Raw genomic sequence first — 16,427 nt, 5'->3', positions numbered from 1 at the left:
TTTGACCTCGTGATCTGAAAGCATTGCAACAATTGTTAGGGTTCGCTAATTACGACAAAGTTTATTAAAGGGAACCTGTCACCCCCCCCCCCCCCCCCAGGTGTTTGAAACTAAAAGAGCCATCTTGTGCAGCAGTAATGCTGCATTCTGACAAGGTGGCTCTTTTAGTTCTGGGTGCTGTAACTGCCGAAATAATCTGTTTTGTAGTTTGTCCTAAATACCTTTTCTTCAGTCAAGGAGGCCGGCGTTGCCCCCCTGCTTCAGACGCCACACAGCCGTCACTCAAGTCTTTTTGGCGCCGCCTCCTCATCACTGGTTTGAAATGAGCCGGCGCCTGCGCTCTTTTTTCCTGCCTTGGGCAGGCGCAGTGATCGCTGCCCGTCCTCTGTCCTCATATGCAGTCTAGCTGACTGCACCTGTGCGGCCGCCCTGCCTGTGATTCCCAGCCCTGCAGTATCTTCTGATTTATTCTCACTGCGGGGCTGGGATTCACAGGCAGGGCATCCGCACAGGCGCAGTCAGCTAGACTGCATATGAGGACAGAGGACGGGCAGCGATCACTGCGCCTGCCCAAGGCAGGAAAAAAGAGCGCAGGCGCCGGCTCATTTCAAACCAGAGATCAGGAGGCGGCGCCTGGCGCCAAGAAGATCTGAGTGACGGCTGTGTGGCGTCTGCAGCAGGGGGGAAAGGCCTGCCTCCTTGACTGAAGAAAAGGTATTTAGGACAAACTACAAAACTGATTATTTCTGCAGTTACAGCACCCAGAACTAAAAGAGCCACCTTGTCAGAATGCAGCATTACTGCTGCACAAGGTGGCTCTTTTAGTTAAAAACGCCTGGGGGGGGGGGGGGACAGGTTCCCTTTAAGGGTATTTCTCAGATCATGAAACCCCTTGCTGACCTCACACCAAAGGGAGCGGATCTTAAGGTTTGGTCATTGGATGCTGTTGGCTCCTTTGATAAATTAAAGAAGTGCTTCATGTCCGCTCCAGTTTTGATTCAACCTGATCTCCAAAAACCACTTATCACAGAAGTGGACGCCTCAGAGGTTGGGGTAGGGGCTGTTTTGTCTCAAGGTTCCAAAACTCTGACCAACTTGCGTCCATGTGCATTTTTCTCCAGGAAATTTTCATCTGCAGAAAGAAATTATGATGTGGGGAATCGCAAGCTGCTCGCTGTCAAGTTAGCTTCTGAAGAATGGAGACATTTTTTTGGAGGGAGCTATTCATCCTTTTACTGTGGTGACTAGTGTTGAGCGATACCGTCCGATACTTGAAAGTATCGGTATCGGAAAGTATCGGCCGATACCGGCAAAGTATCGGATCCAATCCGATACCGATACCCGATACCAATACAAGTCAATGGGACTCAGGTATCGGACGGTATTCCTGATGGTTCCCAGGGTCTGAAGGAGAGGAAACTCTCCTTCAGGCCCTGGGAACCATATTAATGTGTAAAAGAAAGAATTAAAATAAAAAATATCGCTATACTCACCTGTCCGACGCAGCCGGGACCTCAGCGAGGGAACCGGCAGCGTTGTTTGTTTAAAATTCGCGCTTTTACTTGGTTACGTGAGGTCCCGGCTTGTGATTGGTCAGAGCGGCCATGTTGCCGGGACGCGGACCAATCACAGCAAGCCGTGACGAAATTACGTCACGGCTTGCTGTGATTGGTCCGCGTCCCGGCAACATGGCCGCCATTAACCAATCACAAGCCGTGACGTCACGGGAGGCTGGACACGCGCGCTTTTCAAAATACGCGCATGTCCAGCCTCCCGTGACGTCCCGGCTTGTGATTGGTTAATGGCGGCCATGTTGCCGGGACGTCACTGGAGGCTGGACACGCGCGCTTTTCAAAATACGCGCATGTCCAGCCTCCCGTGACGTCCCGGCTTGTGATTGGTTAATGGCGGCCATGTTGCCGGGACGTCACTGGAGGCTGGACACGCGCGCTTTTCAAAATACGCGCGTGTCCAGCCTCCCGTGACGTCACGGCTTGTGATTGGTTAATGGCGGCCATGTTGCCGGGACGCGGACCAATCACAGCAAGCCGTGACGTAATTTCGTCACGTCTTGCTGTGATTGGTCCGCGTCCCGGCAACATGGCCGCCCTGACCAATCACAAGCCGGGACTTCACGTAACCAAGTAAAAGCGCGAAATTTAAACAAACAACGCTGCCGGTTCCCTCGCTGAGGTCCCGGCTGCGTCGGACAGGTGAGTATAGCAATATTTTTTATTTTAATTCTCTTTTTTACACATTATTACATTAATGTTGTTGCGATACCCGATACCCGATACCACAAAAGTATCGGATCTCGGTATCGGAAATTCCGATACAGCAAGTATCGGCCGATACCCGATACTTGCAGTATCGGAATGCTCAACACTAGTGGTGACAGATCATAAAAATTTAGCCTACATTGCATCTGCTAAACGTTTAACCCCTAGACAGACCAGATGGTCCTTATTTTTGTCTAGATTCAATTTTTCCATCACATTCAGACCGAGGTCTAAGAATGTTAGGACTGACGCTTTGTCACGCAGGCTTGATTCCGTTTCTCCTCCAGAACCTCCATCTTCCATTATTTCTCTAGGCATTGTGATTTCTATGGTATTCTCAGAAATGGAAACTGAAATTCGTGAGGTCCAGTCGTTGGCCCCATCTGCTACTCCTGAATTTAAATTCCCGTATATACTCAAGTATAAGCGGACCCGAGTATAAGTCAAGGCACCTAATTTTACCATACGCCGGGTTTCCTCATCCCTGTCCTGGTCTGTATGGCTCTTCATCCCTACCCTGGTATGCATGGCTCCTCATCCCTATTCTTGTATGCATGGCTGCATGGCTCTTCATCCCTATCCTTGTATGCATGGCTCTTCATCCCTACCCTGGTATGCATGGCTCTTCATCCCTACCCTGGTATGCGTGGCTCTTCGTCCCTACCTTGGTATGCGTGGCTCTTCGTCCCTACCCTGGTATGCGTGGCTCTTCGTCCCTACCCTGGTATGCGTGGCTCTTCGTCCCTACCCTGGTATGCGTGGCTCTTCGTCCCTACCCTGGTATGCGTGGCTCTTCGTCCCTACCCTGGTATGCGTGGCTCTTCGTCCCTACCCTGGTATGCGTGGCTCTTCGTCCCTACCCTGGTATGCGTGGCTCTTCGTCCCTACCCTGGTATGCGTGGCTCTTCGTCCCTACCCTGGTATGTGTGGCTCTTCATTCCTACCCTGGTATGCGTGGCTCTTCGTCCCTACCCTGGTATGCGTGGCTCTTCATCCCCACCCTGGCATGCGTGGCTCTTCATCCCCACCCTGGCATGCGTGGCTCTTCATCCCCACCCTGGCATGCGTGGCTCTTCATCCCTACCCTGGCATGCGTGGATCTTCATCCCTACCCTGGTATGCGTGGCTCTTCATCCCTACCCTGGTATGATTGGCCCCCCATGAACATCCTTGTATATGGCCCCCATCAAAAACATGAAAAAAATAAACCATTATACTTACCTTGCTATGCTCCATCGCTGCGTCTTGTTTGTTCTTGTGCCAGCATCTGCTTTATGCTTGTAAGCAGCGCATGGCAGGGACGTCATCAGCTGCTTACAAGCAGATCGCTGCCGGAATACTCACCAATCCCCATGCCGGAACTATATGCGTGGAGGGCAGCGAGTATTCATTGCTATTAAGTATCGCGCACAGTGTCAGCCGCCGGGCAGTCACATGTGCCATGGGAGTGGAGAGAGGTGAATATTTATCTCTCTTAAGTAGTGGGCACACGTGACTGCCCGGTAGCTGCAGGAAGCCGGCTACTGTGGCTGACACTATGTGCGCTATTACAGAGAAATGAATATTCACTGCCAGCGCAGTGGATATTCATTTCTCGTTAGCAACAGGCACAGGCTTTAGTCACATCAGCTGGCTCCTGCTTCATAAGACCCACTGCTCCGCCGCTGCCGCACCCCCTCCATCTTCTGGACTCTCACTCAAGTATAAGCCGAGGGGGCGTTTTCAGCACAAAAAAATACGCTGAAAAACTCGGCTTAAACTCGGTTATATACGGTCAGCGGGTTCCACTTTCAAAGTTTGGGATAAAGTTTGGTTATTGTCCAAGAATATAAGATTAAAAGTACCTTCAGCAAAGCTGGGTCTGAAATTCATTGGTCCGGAAGAGATTCTGGAGGTAGTAAATCCAGTTGCTTAGTTTAGATTAGTTGCTTAGATTAAAGCTTCTGCAGTCCCTTCGTGTCCCCAAGGTTTTTCACAAATCTCTGTTAAAGGAGTTTGTTCCTTCTGTGTTGTCTGTCTCTTTCCCTCCTCCTCCTCCAGTCTCTGTTGATAGAGGTTTGGAGTTGCAGAGGATTGTGGATTCTTGGAGGTTCCGAAATTGTCTCCAATATCTTGTTCACTGGATGGGATACGGACTCGATGAAAGACAGTGGCTTACGGCTAATTCGATGAAGGCTTTTCATTGTACGTTTCCTGGGAAACCTGGGGGGTTCGGTGGCCCCCCTTGCGGAGGGGGTACTGTCATGATTCCTCTGCTTAATGTCTGGGACTCAGTGATGGACAGCTGTCATCCTATCCTGTGCTGGGGTGGGCTGAGCTGTCAGTGCTTTGATTGACAGCTCAGTTGACCTATCTGACTGGAAGGTGCAGAGATTTCCACAGTTGCTCCCTGTTCATGGTAATTGCCCTGCTATTCAGGTGAGCTGTCTGGCCCAGATGTGTGTGGTCACCTGTTCCCTGTGCTGTGAGTTCTGATATTCTGATGCTGACCAATGGACCATGTTCTGTTATTGCCTCTTTGCTTATCTGCTATTTCTCTGGTATTCTGACCCTGGCAAGTGACCTGACTTACCACTTCATATTTTCCCTTGGTTTACTACGTGCTCTTTTGTTGTTTACCACGAAACGCCTGACTTCGCTCACTCACCGCCTGGCCATTGGTTGTGACTGGTGTCACAAGAGGCTAATTGGGTGGCTCATACTGTATATAAGGTGGCATGTAAAAGTTTGGGCACCCCTGGTCAAAATGACTGTTATTGTGAACAGTTAAGCAAGTTGAAGATTAAATGACCTCTAAAATGCCTAAAGTTGTATTTTAGGCAAAGCAATATATATATATATATATATATATATATATATATATATATATTTTACATTTTTAAAAATTACAAAAAGGAAAATGGGACGATTTCAAAGTTTGGGTATCCTGCATGATCAATGCCTAGTTAATCACATATATCCCCAAATCAGCATACAGTGTGCAAGACACTTCAAGTCAGGTTAGATACATAAACTATTGCTAGCAGCTTGAACTATTGCTACAAGCAATCAGAAGAGACTCTAGATAAATTAAAATAACAGTAAATTTTATTTAAAATCAGTAACAGAAATCAGTAACAGAAAACAAAAAAGCAACAGGGTGGGGATAACCTCATGGGGGAGGTGCACTTTATCTGCGCAGTCTCGAACGCCTGGATATACTCAAAGATGGGAGCCCTATGTGCAAAGAATCCAATACAGAATGTATTAAAAGTATTAAGGATGATATGAATCAGCGATTACAGGATATGTGGTCCTTAAATATCAACCATCACATATACACAGATTACTAAAGTGAAAAGTGCTGATATTAAGGACTAACTACATTCATTATAGTGATCTGTACAAACCATACAGGCATGCTCATCACAGGTATTAATAGCCAGTAAATAAACAGAACCAAGTGCAAAGTACTAATTAAAGAACTACCAATGATATAGTAAATTGTAGCTAAATTAGCATACGTATCGACAACACATAGTATCAATAATATAGAGAATGGATACATCACCTGAATGGTTGAGGAAACCCAGGCAGCCAAAGGAAAGTGTGTACAGCCGCATCTCCCCATACCCCTACACCATTTCACTTACACTTCTTCCAAGGGGGTGTGGTTAATACCTAGTAGCACCCCCATGTTGAAAGTATCACAGCATCAATTCTTGTTTGAAGGATTTTTGACATGTGTTAAGGATTATTATCCATTTGTAGAAGCCATCCTCTGTTCAACTTCAGCTTTTTTACAGGTAGTGTTATGTTTGCATCAAGAATTTGTTGAAATTTCACTGAATCCATTCTTCCCTCTAGCCTTGAAATGTTCTTTCTGCCATTGGCTGCAACACAACCACAAAGCATAATTTATCCACCCCCATGCCTAAAGGTTGGAGAAATGTTCTTTTCTTGAAATTCTGTGCCCTTTTTTCTCTACATATAACTTTGATAATTGTGGCCAAAGAATTTTATTTTAACCTCAAGGTCCACAGAACTTGTTTCCAAAATGAATCAGCCTTGCTTAGATTATATTTTGCAAACTTCTGACGCTGAATTGCATGGTGAGGACACAGGAGAGGTTTTCTTCTGATGACTCTTCCACGAAGGCCATATTTGTGCAGGTGTCTCTGAACAGTAGAAGAAAATACCACAACTCCAGAGTCTGCTAAATCTTTCTCAAGGTCTTTTGCAGTCAAGCGTGGATTCTGACTTGCCTCTCAAGCAATCCTAGCAGTTCTGCTTTGTCTTCCAAACGTTAGCTTGACTTCCACTGTTCCTGTTAACGGCCATTTCTTAATTACATTTCGAACTGAGGAAAGGGCAACTTGAAAATGCTTGCTATCCTCTTCTAGCCTTCTCCTGCTTTGTGGGCCTCCACCATTTTAATTTTCAGAATAATAGGCAGCTCCTTAGAAGAACCCATGTCTGCTGTTTTTTGGCACAAGGTTAGACGAGGCTGAGTTTTTATAAAGCTTGAAAATTTGCAGCACCTGGCCCTTCCTAACGATGATAGTGAACAAGCCATAACTCTACAGGCTAATTAAGGTCTAAAACCTTGGACAAAGTTATCTGAGCCCACAAATCTCCAATGGTGCCCAAACTTTTCATATGCCCATTTTCTCCACATAGCCTCCTATATACAGCGTGTGCCCCACATAGCCTCTGATATCCAGCATGTGATATAGCCTCATTAGATAGCCTTCCATATACAGTGCAAGCCCCATATATACAGTATAAGCCCTCACACACTCCTATATAGAGCATGAGGTCCCCACTTAGACTCCTATATGCGGCATGTGCCTCCATGTATACAGTATGAGACCCCGCCTAGACTCCTTTATGAAGTGACCCCCACAAAGCCTCCATATAAACAGTGTGATCCACGCATAGCCTGCTATATACAGTATTCACATAGCCTCCTATATACAGCATGCGTCCCATATAGCCTCCGCTATACAGCATATGCCCCATATAACCTCTTATATACAGCATGTGCCCCACGTAGCCTGACTATATACAGTATGAGCCCCTACATCACCTCTAATATACAGTATGAGTCCCCCACATAGCCTCCATATATAGTGTGAGCCCAAAATAGCCTCCATATATAGTGTGAGCCCAAAATAGCCTCCATATATAGTATGAGCCTCACATAGATCCATATATAGTGTGTGCCCCAACATAGCTTCCATATACATATATTCCATACACATAAAAAAACAACAAATACTTCACTCCGGTTCCCCTGTAGCTCTGCTCCTGTCTCTTGTGCACTGAGTATCAGCAGCATTGTATCTGCTGTCTCACATGTTGATTGGTAGAAGATGGAGCCGGCGGCCATGTCCTCCACCAATGTATGCACCTCTGTCTGCATCCTGAGGATGGAGATAGGGGTGGCGACGGGCGGCAGATGGAAAGCGGGTAGGGGAGGGCATGGTTTGCCCTGTGGGAAACAGTTTCAGCCCTTTGGCTGTCTCGGCCGTAGGTTTTCCAGGTCTATTATATAGGCACTTTTTGTATTCAGTGAAGACATACCATTACTATAGGAGATGCCAGTTTCTACTGATACGTTTCTATATCAATAAGGAGGAATAAACGAACAAGAAAGGGCATAGAAAATGGCAGGACAATGGTTGAGAAATATAAAATGTGATAGTTATTGAGACAAAGAATAAAAAATGGGCAAAAATGGCACTAACATACAGGAAGTGCCTGCAAACCCAGGTGTGACCACATACACTATAATTAGAATTTGCATGAGACAAGCAGGTAACATAGTAGACCAAGTGGCAAAATATTGAGTATATAAATAGATAATATATAAGTATGTCAAAAATCCACAGATAGGTCCATCAAAGGAATAAAATAAAACTATTTATATCAAAGAAAAGAGTACATAATATATAAGATACAAGAGATAAATATTAATACAAGCAAAGGGATTAGTAAAATGTACGCTGGATACATGGTAGATAGTAGGTAACCAAAAAGATGTGCCTGTACACAAGGAGGTGATTATAAAGATAGCCAGAGAGGATGCCCTGGGACAGATACTGAGCATAGCAAGGAATAAGATATGTATTAAAGCATATACATCTATAAATCCATAATCAGTATAGAGAAGTAGTATAAAATCATTCCATGATGCACAACACCAGTATGTAGAAAAATCAAGTCATATAGAATGGAGACATACTGTCCCTGGACCATATAAAAAATGGGGCTGAAGCGTGAAGGAATGACCAGCACAAATGTAGATAGATAGTAGAGAGTGGCTGGGTAAGGTGGTTACCTGTGTGCTCATGTAGGTGGATGCAGGTACGGGCCCCGACGCGCGTTTCGGATTAAATGCTTCGTTAGGATATCTTTTTACGTAGATAGGAGGGGGAGGAGCTTTGTCTCTGGCCCCTCCCAACTACATGGAATTGTGTCAGTAGAAGCTGTCATCTCCTGTCTTCACTGAATACAGATTTTACCTCAGAATTGAGAATTTTGACTGAGCAATTCTGGCAGAGAAAGAAGCAGATTTTTCTGATAAGATATATTACAGTTACTTATTTTCATGACTACTGTTGGTTTATGAAATAAAAATAAAAAAAAACAGTTAAGCTTTAACCCCTTAATCCCATATGACGTACTATCCCGTCAAGGTGACCTGGGACTTAATTCCCAGTGACGGGATAGTACGTCATATGCGATATGCCTATCGCAGCTGACATCCGGCACTATGTGCCAGGAGCGGTCACGGACCGCCCCCGGCACATTAACCCCCGGCACACAGCGATCAAACATGATCGCGGTGTACCGGCGGTACAGGGAAGCATCGCACAGGGAGGGGGCTCCCTGCGGGCTTCCCTGAGACCCCGGAGCAACGCGATGTGATCGCGTTGCTGCGAGGGTCTCTTACCTCTCCTCCCTGCAGCACGCCCGGATCCAAAATGGCCGTGGCATCCGGGTCATGCAGGGAGGGAGGTGGCTTACCGAGTGCCTGCTCAGAGCAAGCGCCTGGTAAGCCTGCAGCACTGTAAGTCAGATCGCTGATCTGACAGAGTGCTGTGCAAACTGTCAGATCAGCGATCTGTGATGTCCCCCCCACCCCGGGACAAAGTAAAAATGTAAAAAAAAAAAAATTCCACATGTGTAAGAAAAAAAAAAAAAATCCTAAATAAAGAAAAAAATATAAGTTAACCCCTTCAGTGAACACCGTAGGGAAAAAAAAGAGGCAAAAAACAACGCCGAACAAAAAGTGGAATAACGCGATCAAAAAGACGGATATAAATAACCATGGTACCGCTGAAAACGTCATCTTGTCCTGCAAAAAACGAGCCGCCATACAGCATCATCAAAGAAAAAATAAAAAAGTTATAGTCCTCAGAATAAAGCGATGCGAATTATTTATTCTATAAAATAGTTTTTATCGTATAAAAGCGCCAAAACATAAAAAAATGATATAAATGAGGTATCGCTGTAATCGTACTGACCCGAAGAATAAAAATGCTTTATCAATTTTACCAAACGTGGAACGGTATAAACGCCCCCCCCCCAAAAGAAATTCATGAATAGCTGGTTTTTTGTCATTCTGCCTCACAAAAATCGGAATAAAAAGCGATCAAAAAATGTCTCATGCCCGGAAATGTTACCAATAAAAACGTCAACTCGTCCCGCAAAAAACAAGACCTCACATGACTCTGTGAACCAAAATATGGAAAAATTATAGGTCTCAAAATGGGGAGACGCAAAAACTTTTTTGCTATAAAAAGCGTCTTTTAGTGTGTGATGGCTGCCAATCATAAAAATATGCTATAAAAAATGCTATAAAAGTAAATCAAACCCCCCTTCATCACCCCTTTAGTTAGGGAAAAATAATAGAATAAAAAAAAATGTATTTATTTCCATTTTCCCATTAGGGTTAGGGCTAGGGTTGGGGCTAGGGTTAGGATTTGGATTACATTTACGGTTGGGATTAGAGTTAGGGGTGTGTCAGGGTTACCGTTGGGATTAGGGTAAGGGGTGTGTTTGGATTAGGGTTTCAGTTAGAATTGGGGAGTTTCCACTGTTTAGGCACATCAGGGGCTCTCCAAACGCGACATGGCGTCCGATCTCAATTCCAGCCAGTTCTGCACTGAAAAAAGTAAAACAGTGCTCCTTTCCTTCCGAGCTTTCCCGTGCGCCCAAATAGGGGTTTACCCCAACATATGGGGCATCAGCGTACTCGGGACAAATTGGACAACTTTTGGGGTCCAAGTTCTCTTGTTACCCTTGGGAAAATATAAATTTGGGGGGCTAAAAATCATTTTTGTGGGAATAAACATTTTTTTTATTTTCATGGCTCTGCGTTGTAACCTGTAGTGAAACACTTGGAGGTTCAAAGTTCTCACAACACATCTAGATAAGTTCCTTGGGAGGTCTAATTTACAAAATGGGGTCACTTGTGGGGGGTTCCTACTGTTTGGGTACATCAGGGGCTCTGCAAATGCAACGTGATGCCTGCAGACCAATCCATCTAAGTCTGCATTCCAAATGGCGCTCCTTCCCTTCCGAGCTCTGCCATGAGCCCAAACAGTGGTTCCCTCCCACATATGGGGTATCAGCATACTCAGGACAAATTGGACAACAACTTTTGGGGTCCAATTTATCCTGTTACCCTTGTGAAAATACAAAACTGGGGGCTAAAAAATAATTTTTGTGAAAAAAAAAAAAAAAGAATTTTTATTTTATCGGCTCTGCATTATAAACTTCTGTGAAGCACTTGTTGGGTCAAATTGCTCACCACACATCTAGATAAGTTCCTTAGGGGGTCTACTTTCCAAAATGGTGTCACTTGTGGGGGGTTTCAATGTATAGGAACATCAGGGGCTCTCCAAACGCAACATGGCGTCCCATCTCAATTCCAGTCAATTTTGCATTGAAAAGTCAAATGGCGCTCCTTCCCTTCCGAGCTCTGCCATGCGCACAAACAGTGGTTTACCCCCACATATGGGGTATCAGCGTACTCAGCACAAATTGTACAACAACTTTTGGAGTCCATTTTCTCCTGTTACCCTTGGTAAAATAAAACAAATTGGAGCTGAAATAAATTTAGTGTAAAAAAAAAAAAAAAGTTAAATGTTAATTTTTATTTAAACATTCCAAAAATTCCTGTGAAACACCTGAAGGGTTAATAAACTTATTGAATGTGGTTTTGAGCACCTTGAGCGGTGCAGTTTTCAGATTGGTGTCACACTTGGGTATTTTCTATCATATAGACCCCTCAAAATGACTTCAAATGAGATGTGGTCCCTAAAAAATAATGGTGTTGTAAAAATGAGAAATTGCTGGTCAACTTTTAACCCTTATAACTCCCTAACAAAAAAAAATGATGGTTCCAAAATTGTGCTGATGTAAAGTAGACATGTGGGAAATGTTACCTATTAAGTATGTTGTGTGACATATCTCTGTGATTTAAGGGCATAAAAATTCAAAGTTGGAAAATTGCACAATTTTCGCGAAATTTCTATTTTTTTCACAAATAAACGCAAGTTATATCGAAGAAATGTTACCACTATCATGAAGTACAATATGTCACGAGAAAACAATGTCAGAATGGCCAAGATCCGTTGAAGCGTTCCAGAGTTATAACCTCATAAAGGGACAGTGGTCAGAATTGTAAAAATTGGCCCGGTCATTAACGTGCAAACCACCCTCGGGGCTTAAGGGTATGTGTCCACGTTCAGGAAACGCTGCGTTTTTCCGCAGCGTCAAAAACGTAACGTCCAGATGTTACAGCATAGTGGAGGGGATTTCATGAAATCCCGACTCCACTATGCGTTAAAAGCATGCGTTTTTGCAGCGAAAACGCAGCATGTTGCTACAATGAGCAAAACACGCAGGAACACCGCAGGTGACCTGCCAGTGACCTCAGGTGCAGTTTTGGGCAGGATTTTACTTGCATAAAATCCTGACCAAAGCCTGAAGCAAATCTGAACGTGGACACATACCCTTAGGGGTTAAAGGGGGATGCCACTCATTCAATGTCACTTGGTGAGGAAAACAGTTGGTATACCAGAAAAGGTTATTGGGAGTCTTAATATTCTTTCTGCCATTTTTAGGAGGTTTAGCTGTGCATAATGGAAACTTTATTTCTCTGGTGCTGTTTCTTCACCAGTAAGAACTGTTCCTACAAGTACTCTGTGGACTGTGGCGAGGTTCACATTACCCTTTTGTTTTGTTTTTTGATCAATTCGACTAATGTATCAATTAAGATGCAATCAAATAAGCAGCAACTTACCAATGTACCGTTTGGCTGTTAAGAAAATGAGTTGTCTCCATTCAAACACTTGTCCTTTATCTTCAAAATTAATAAAATATTCCGATGGACTTCCCATCAATTCAAAACCTTAAAAAAAGATATAAAAGTTTGTTCACTGACTTATCACATAGCCTCACTCGAGAAACTCCTACAGATACCTTAAACCCTTAACGACCAGAGGTATTTTTGTTTCTGCATTTTCATTTTTTGCTCCCCTTCTTCCCAGAGCCATAACTTTTTTAATTTTTTGGTCAAAATGGCCATGTGAGGGCTTGTTTTTTGCAGGACGACTTGTACTTTTGAATGACACCATTAGTTTTAACATATCTTGTACTGAAAACAGGAAAAAAAATTCCAAGTGCTGTGAAATTGCAAAAAAAAAAAAGTGCAATCCCACAGTTATGTTGGTTGTTGTTTTTTTTTTTTTTACCATGTTCACTAAATGCCAAAACTGACCTACCATTGTGATTGTCCAGGTCATTACAAGTTCATAGACACTATATATATATATATGTATATGTATGTATATATATATATATATATATATATATATATATATATATATATATATATATATATATATATATATATATATATATATATATATATATATATATATATATATATTTATTTATTTAGAGTATGAGCCGACCCCCCCTAATTTTGCAACAAAAAACTGGGAAAACTTATTGACTCGAGTATAGGCCTAGGGTGGAAAATGCAGCAGCTACCAGTAAATGTCAAAAATAAAAATAGATACCAATAAAAGTATAATTAATTGAGGCATCAGTAGGTAAAGTGTTTTTGAATATCCATATTGAATCAGGAGCCCCATATAATGCTCCATGCGGTTCTTTATGGCCCCATAGATGCCCCATATAACATTGTGCCACATGTAATGCTGCTGACGTGGTCCCTGCATGTCCCACGGTCTCCGGGCGCGGCAGCTTTTTATTTAAGTGGTGAAAAAAAAAACAAGTTTGTTTAAAAAAAAAAAAAAAAAAAAAGAGAAAATTGTGCAATTTTCTGATACCAGTAGTGTTTCCATTTTTCGTGCCCAAAAAATGTAATTCTGGCGTTTTTACTTTTTTCTCATTACACTGTTTAATGATCGAGTTTATTCTTTTTTATATTGACAGATCGGGCGATTTTGAACGCGGTGATACCAAATATGTGTGTGTTTGATTTTTTTTTATTTTGAATGGGACGAAACGGGGGTGATTTCAACTTTTATTAAAAAAAAAATTATTTTTTAATATATTTAAACATTTTATTTTTTTTTACTTTTTGCATGCTTTAATAGTCTCCATGGGAAACTAGAAGCTGCAGTTGTCCGATCGGCTCTGCTACATACAGGCAATGATCAGATCACCTGTATGCAGAAGAAATGCTCACTTGCTATGGGGGCCGACTACCAGGCGGCGTTCATAGCAATCCTGCTATAACACCCATAGAGGTCTGCTGAAGACCTCTGGTTGTCATGCCAACACATTGGTGACCCGCAATCAGGTGACAGGGTCACTGATGAGTGGGATTACCGGTGCGCTTCCCGGAAGCGTGAGTTAAATTACACTGTCAGAGATTGACAGCAGCATTTAACTAGCTAACAGCCGCAGGTGGATCGTGATTCTACCCACGGCTGTTGCGGGCACATGTCAGCTGTATATATCAGCTATCTATATCAGCTGTCATGTGCCGGAAATGAGTGGGTTCAGCACCGGAGCCCAACAGGGGGAGTCCGACATCGGCATGCATAATATTATGCCCGATGTTGGAAAGGGGGAAAGAGAGCCTGTGTGAAAACAGCAATGTTCTGTTTTGCAGCGCTGGAGCCCTGAGTTCAATGCCCACCAAGGACAACACCTTCAAGGAGTTTGCATGTTCTCCTTGTGCTTGGGTGGATTTCCTCCGCGTTTTCCGGTTTCCTCCCAGAGTCCCAATACATACTGATAGGGAATTTATATTGTGAGCACAATGGGGACAGTGATGAAAATGTCTGTAAAGCGCTATGGAATATGATGGTGCTATATAATCAAAGCATAATAAGGAAATATTGTGCTGAGAAAATGAAGAGGCATATACATTTTTTTGTAGGGATCGTCTATAGTTGAAGAGATGAAATCTAATTAGAAAGCTGTGGCATATTCTAGCAATACACTATTATTTACTACTGTGGAAAAGCCTTTTTAAAGGGAATCTGTCATCAGGTTTTTGCTATGTAAACTGAGAACAGCAAGATGTAGAGGCAGAAACCCCGATTCCATTGATGCATCATTTAGTTTACTTCGTGCTGCAGATCTAGCAGAGCACAAATTCTCAGCTCTGGATAACCCCGCCCCCACCACTGATTAGCAGCTTTCTTTCAATCAGTAGTAGAGGCGTGGTTACACACATCAGTTGACTAGGAAGCAGGTGTCACCTAGTCCAGCAGTGATAATCTCCTACTAATAAAATACTGATTTTATTGAAGCAGCAACAAAGCCTAGTAAGTGACAAATCACTGGAATCAGGATCTCAGCCGTGACATCATGCTGCTCTCAGATTACATAGCAAAAACATGCTGACAGATTCCCTTTTAATGTTCTAATGTAGCCAACTAGATGTCTCAGTCCGCACTATGTGGGCCCTGGATTTTTTGAGGCCACCTAAAAGTGTCATCTAGTTCCCCCCCCCCACTTCAAATTTAGGAATAGTAATTCATGGGAAAGTTGTCTGCTGAGCTTTCTTACATACTATTTATTGGGAAAATATAGTTTTAGCATTCAAGATTTCTGACCTGGCACCAATCCATTGTCCATTAGAAGATCCATAAATTCATCCAGCTGAGAGAAGTTGTAATGCGCTGATCCATTAAGAACTCTGAGGAATTAAATAATGTGAATTAGTCCTTTGTAGTTCTGTCAATTAGGAAATATCTACTAGTAGGTAGCTAGGGAAGTTCATAAACTACAACTTACAAGGGATGGATAGAAAGGCAATTGTGGTAAAATGCATGGAAATGGGATAGAGGCTATGTGGGAGGAACAGAGGAAAAGACACTCAGAGAAAGCCTCCGACAGGAGTGAAAAAAAAGTACATGAACGGTAGAAAGAAATAAAACAGATACAGACTAAAATAACTAGTGATGAGCGAATATACTCGTTATTGCCCAAGCATGCTCTGGGGTCCTCCGAGTATTTTTTAGTGCTTGGAGATTTAGTTTTTCTTGCCGCAGCTGAATGATTTACATCTGTTAGGCTACGTTCACACGATCCGTTTTTTGCTGCGGATCCGTAGCGGAATTGCAGCTACGGATCCGCAGCCGTTTTCCATGCAGGGTACAGTACAATGTTACCCTATGGAAAACAAAACCCGCTGTGCCGACGATCCTTTTTTTCGCTGGAAAATCCGCGCGGATTTGCCAACGGAAAAAAGAAGTACCATGTCAATTCTTTCAGCGGATTCCGCTGCGGGTTTCCAACAGCACCAATAGGAAACTGCAGTTGGAAACCCGCAGTGGAATCCGCAGAAGAAAAAGGACACAAATCCGCGGAGAGAAGCACCGCCGTTTTCCACTGCGGATTTCCCCGAAAAAGGACCGGAAAAATCCGCAGTGAAAAACGGATCGTGTGAACGTAGCCTTAGCCAGCATAAGTACATGTGGGGATTCCCTAGCAACCAGGCAACCCCCACATGTACTTATGCTGGCTAACAGATGTAAATCATTCAGCTGCGGCAAGAAAAACTAAATCTCCAAGCACTAAAAAATACTCGGAGGACCCCCGAGCGTGCTCGGGAAATCTCAAGTAACGAGTATATTCGCTCATCGCTAAAAATAACCCATTGTTGTA

General features: G+C 43.4%; 1 protein-coding gene across 2 annotated transcripts in view; it reads right to left on the bottom strand.

Annotated features, from left to right (window-relative positions):
* IDUA (alpha-L-iduronidase) overlaps positions 1-16,427 on the bottom strand; it is a 175,165-nt gene that overhangs the window by 45,040 nt on the left and 113,698 nt on the right. For both annotated transcript variants that reach the window (XM_077275517.1, XM_077275520.1), the window contains exons 4-5: positions 15,374-15,456; positions 12,577-12,684 (exon numbers count right to left, since the gene is read on the bottom strand). In XM_077275517.1, coding sequence (XP_077131632.1) covers positions 12,577-12,684; positions 15,374-15,456 — 191 coding nt within the window. The remainder of the gene's footprint in view (positions 1-12,576; positions 12,685-15,373; positions 15,457-16,427) is intronic.

Source organism: Ranitomeya variabilis, chromosome 1, assembly GCF_051348905.1.
Source record: "Ranitomeya variabilis isolate aRanVar5 chromosome 1, aRanVar5.hap1, whole genome shotgun sequence".
Classification (NCBI taxonomy): domain Eukaryota; kingdom Metazoa; phylum Chordata; class Amphibia; order Anura; family Dendrobatidae; genus Ranitomeya; species Ranitomeya variabilis.
This window is presented reverse-complemented; position numbering and strand designations above follow the sequence as displayed.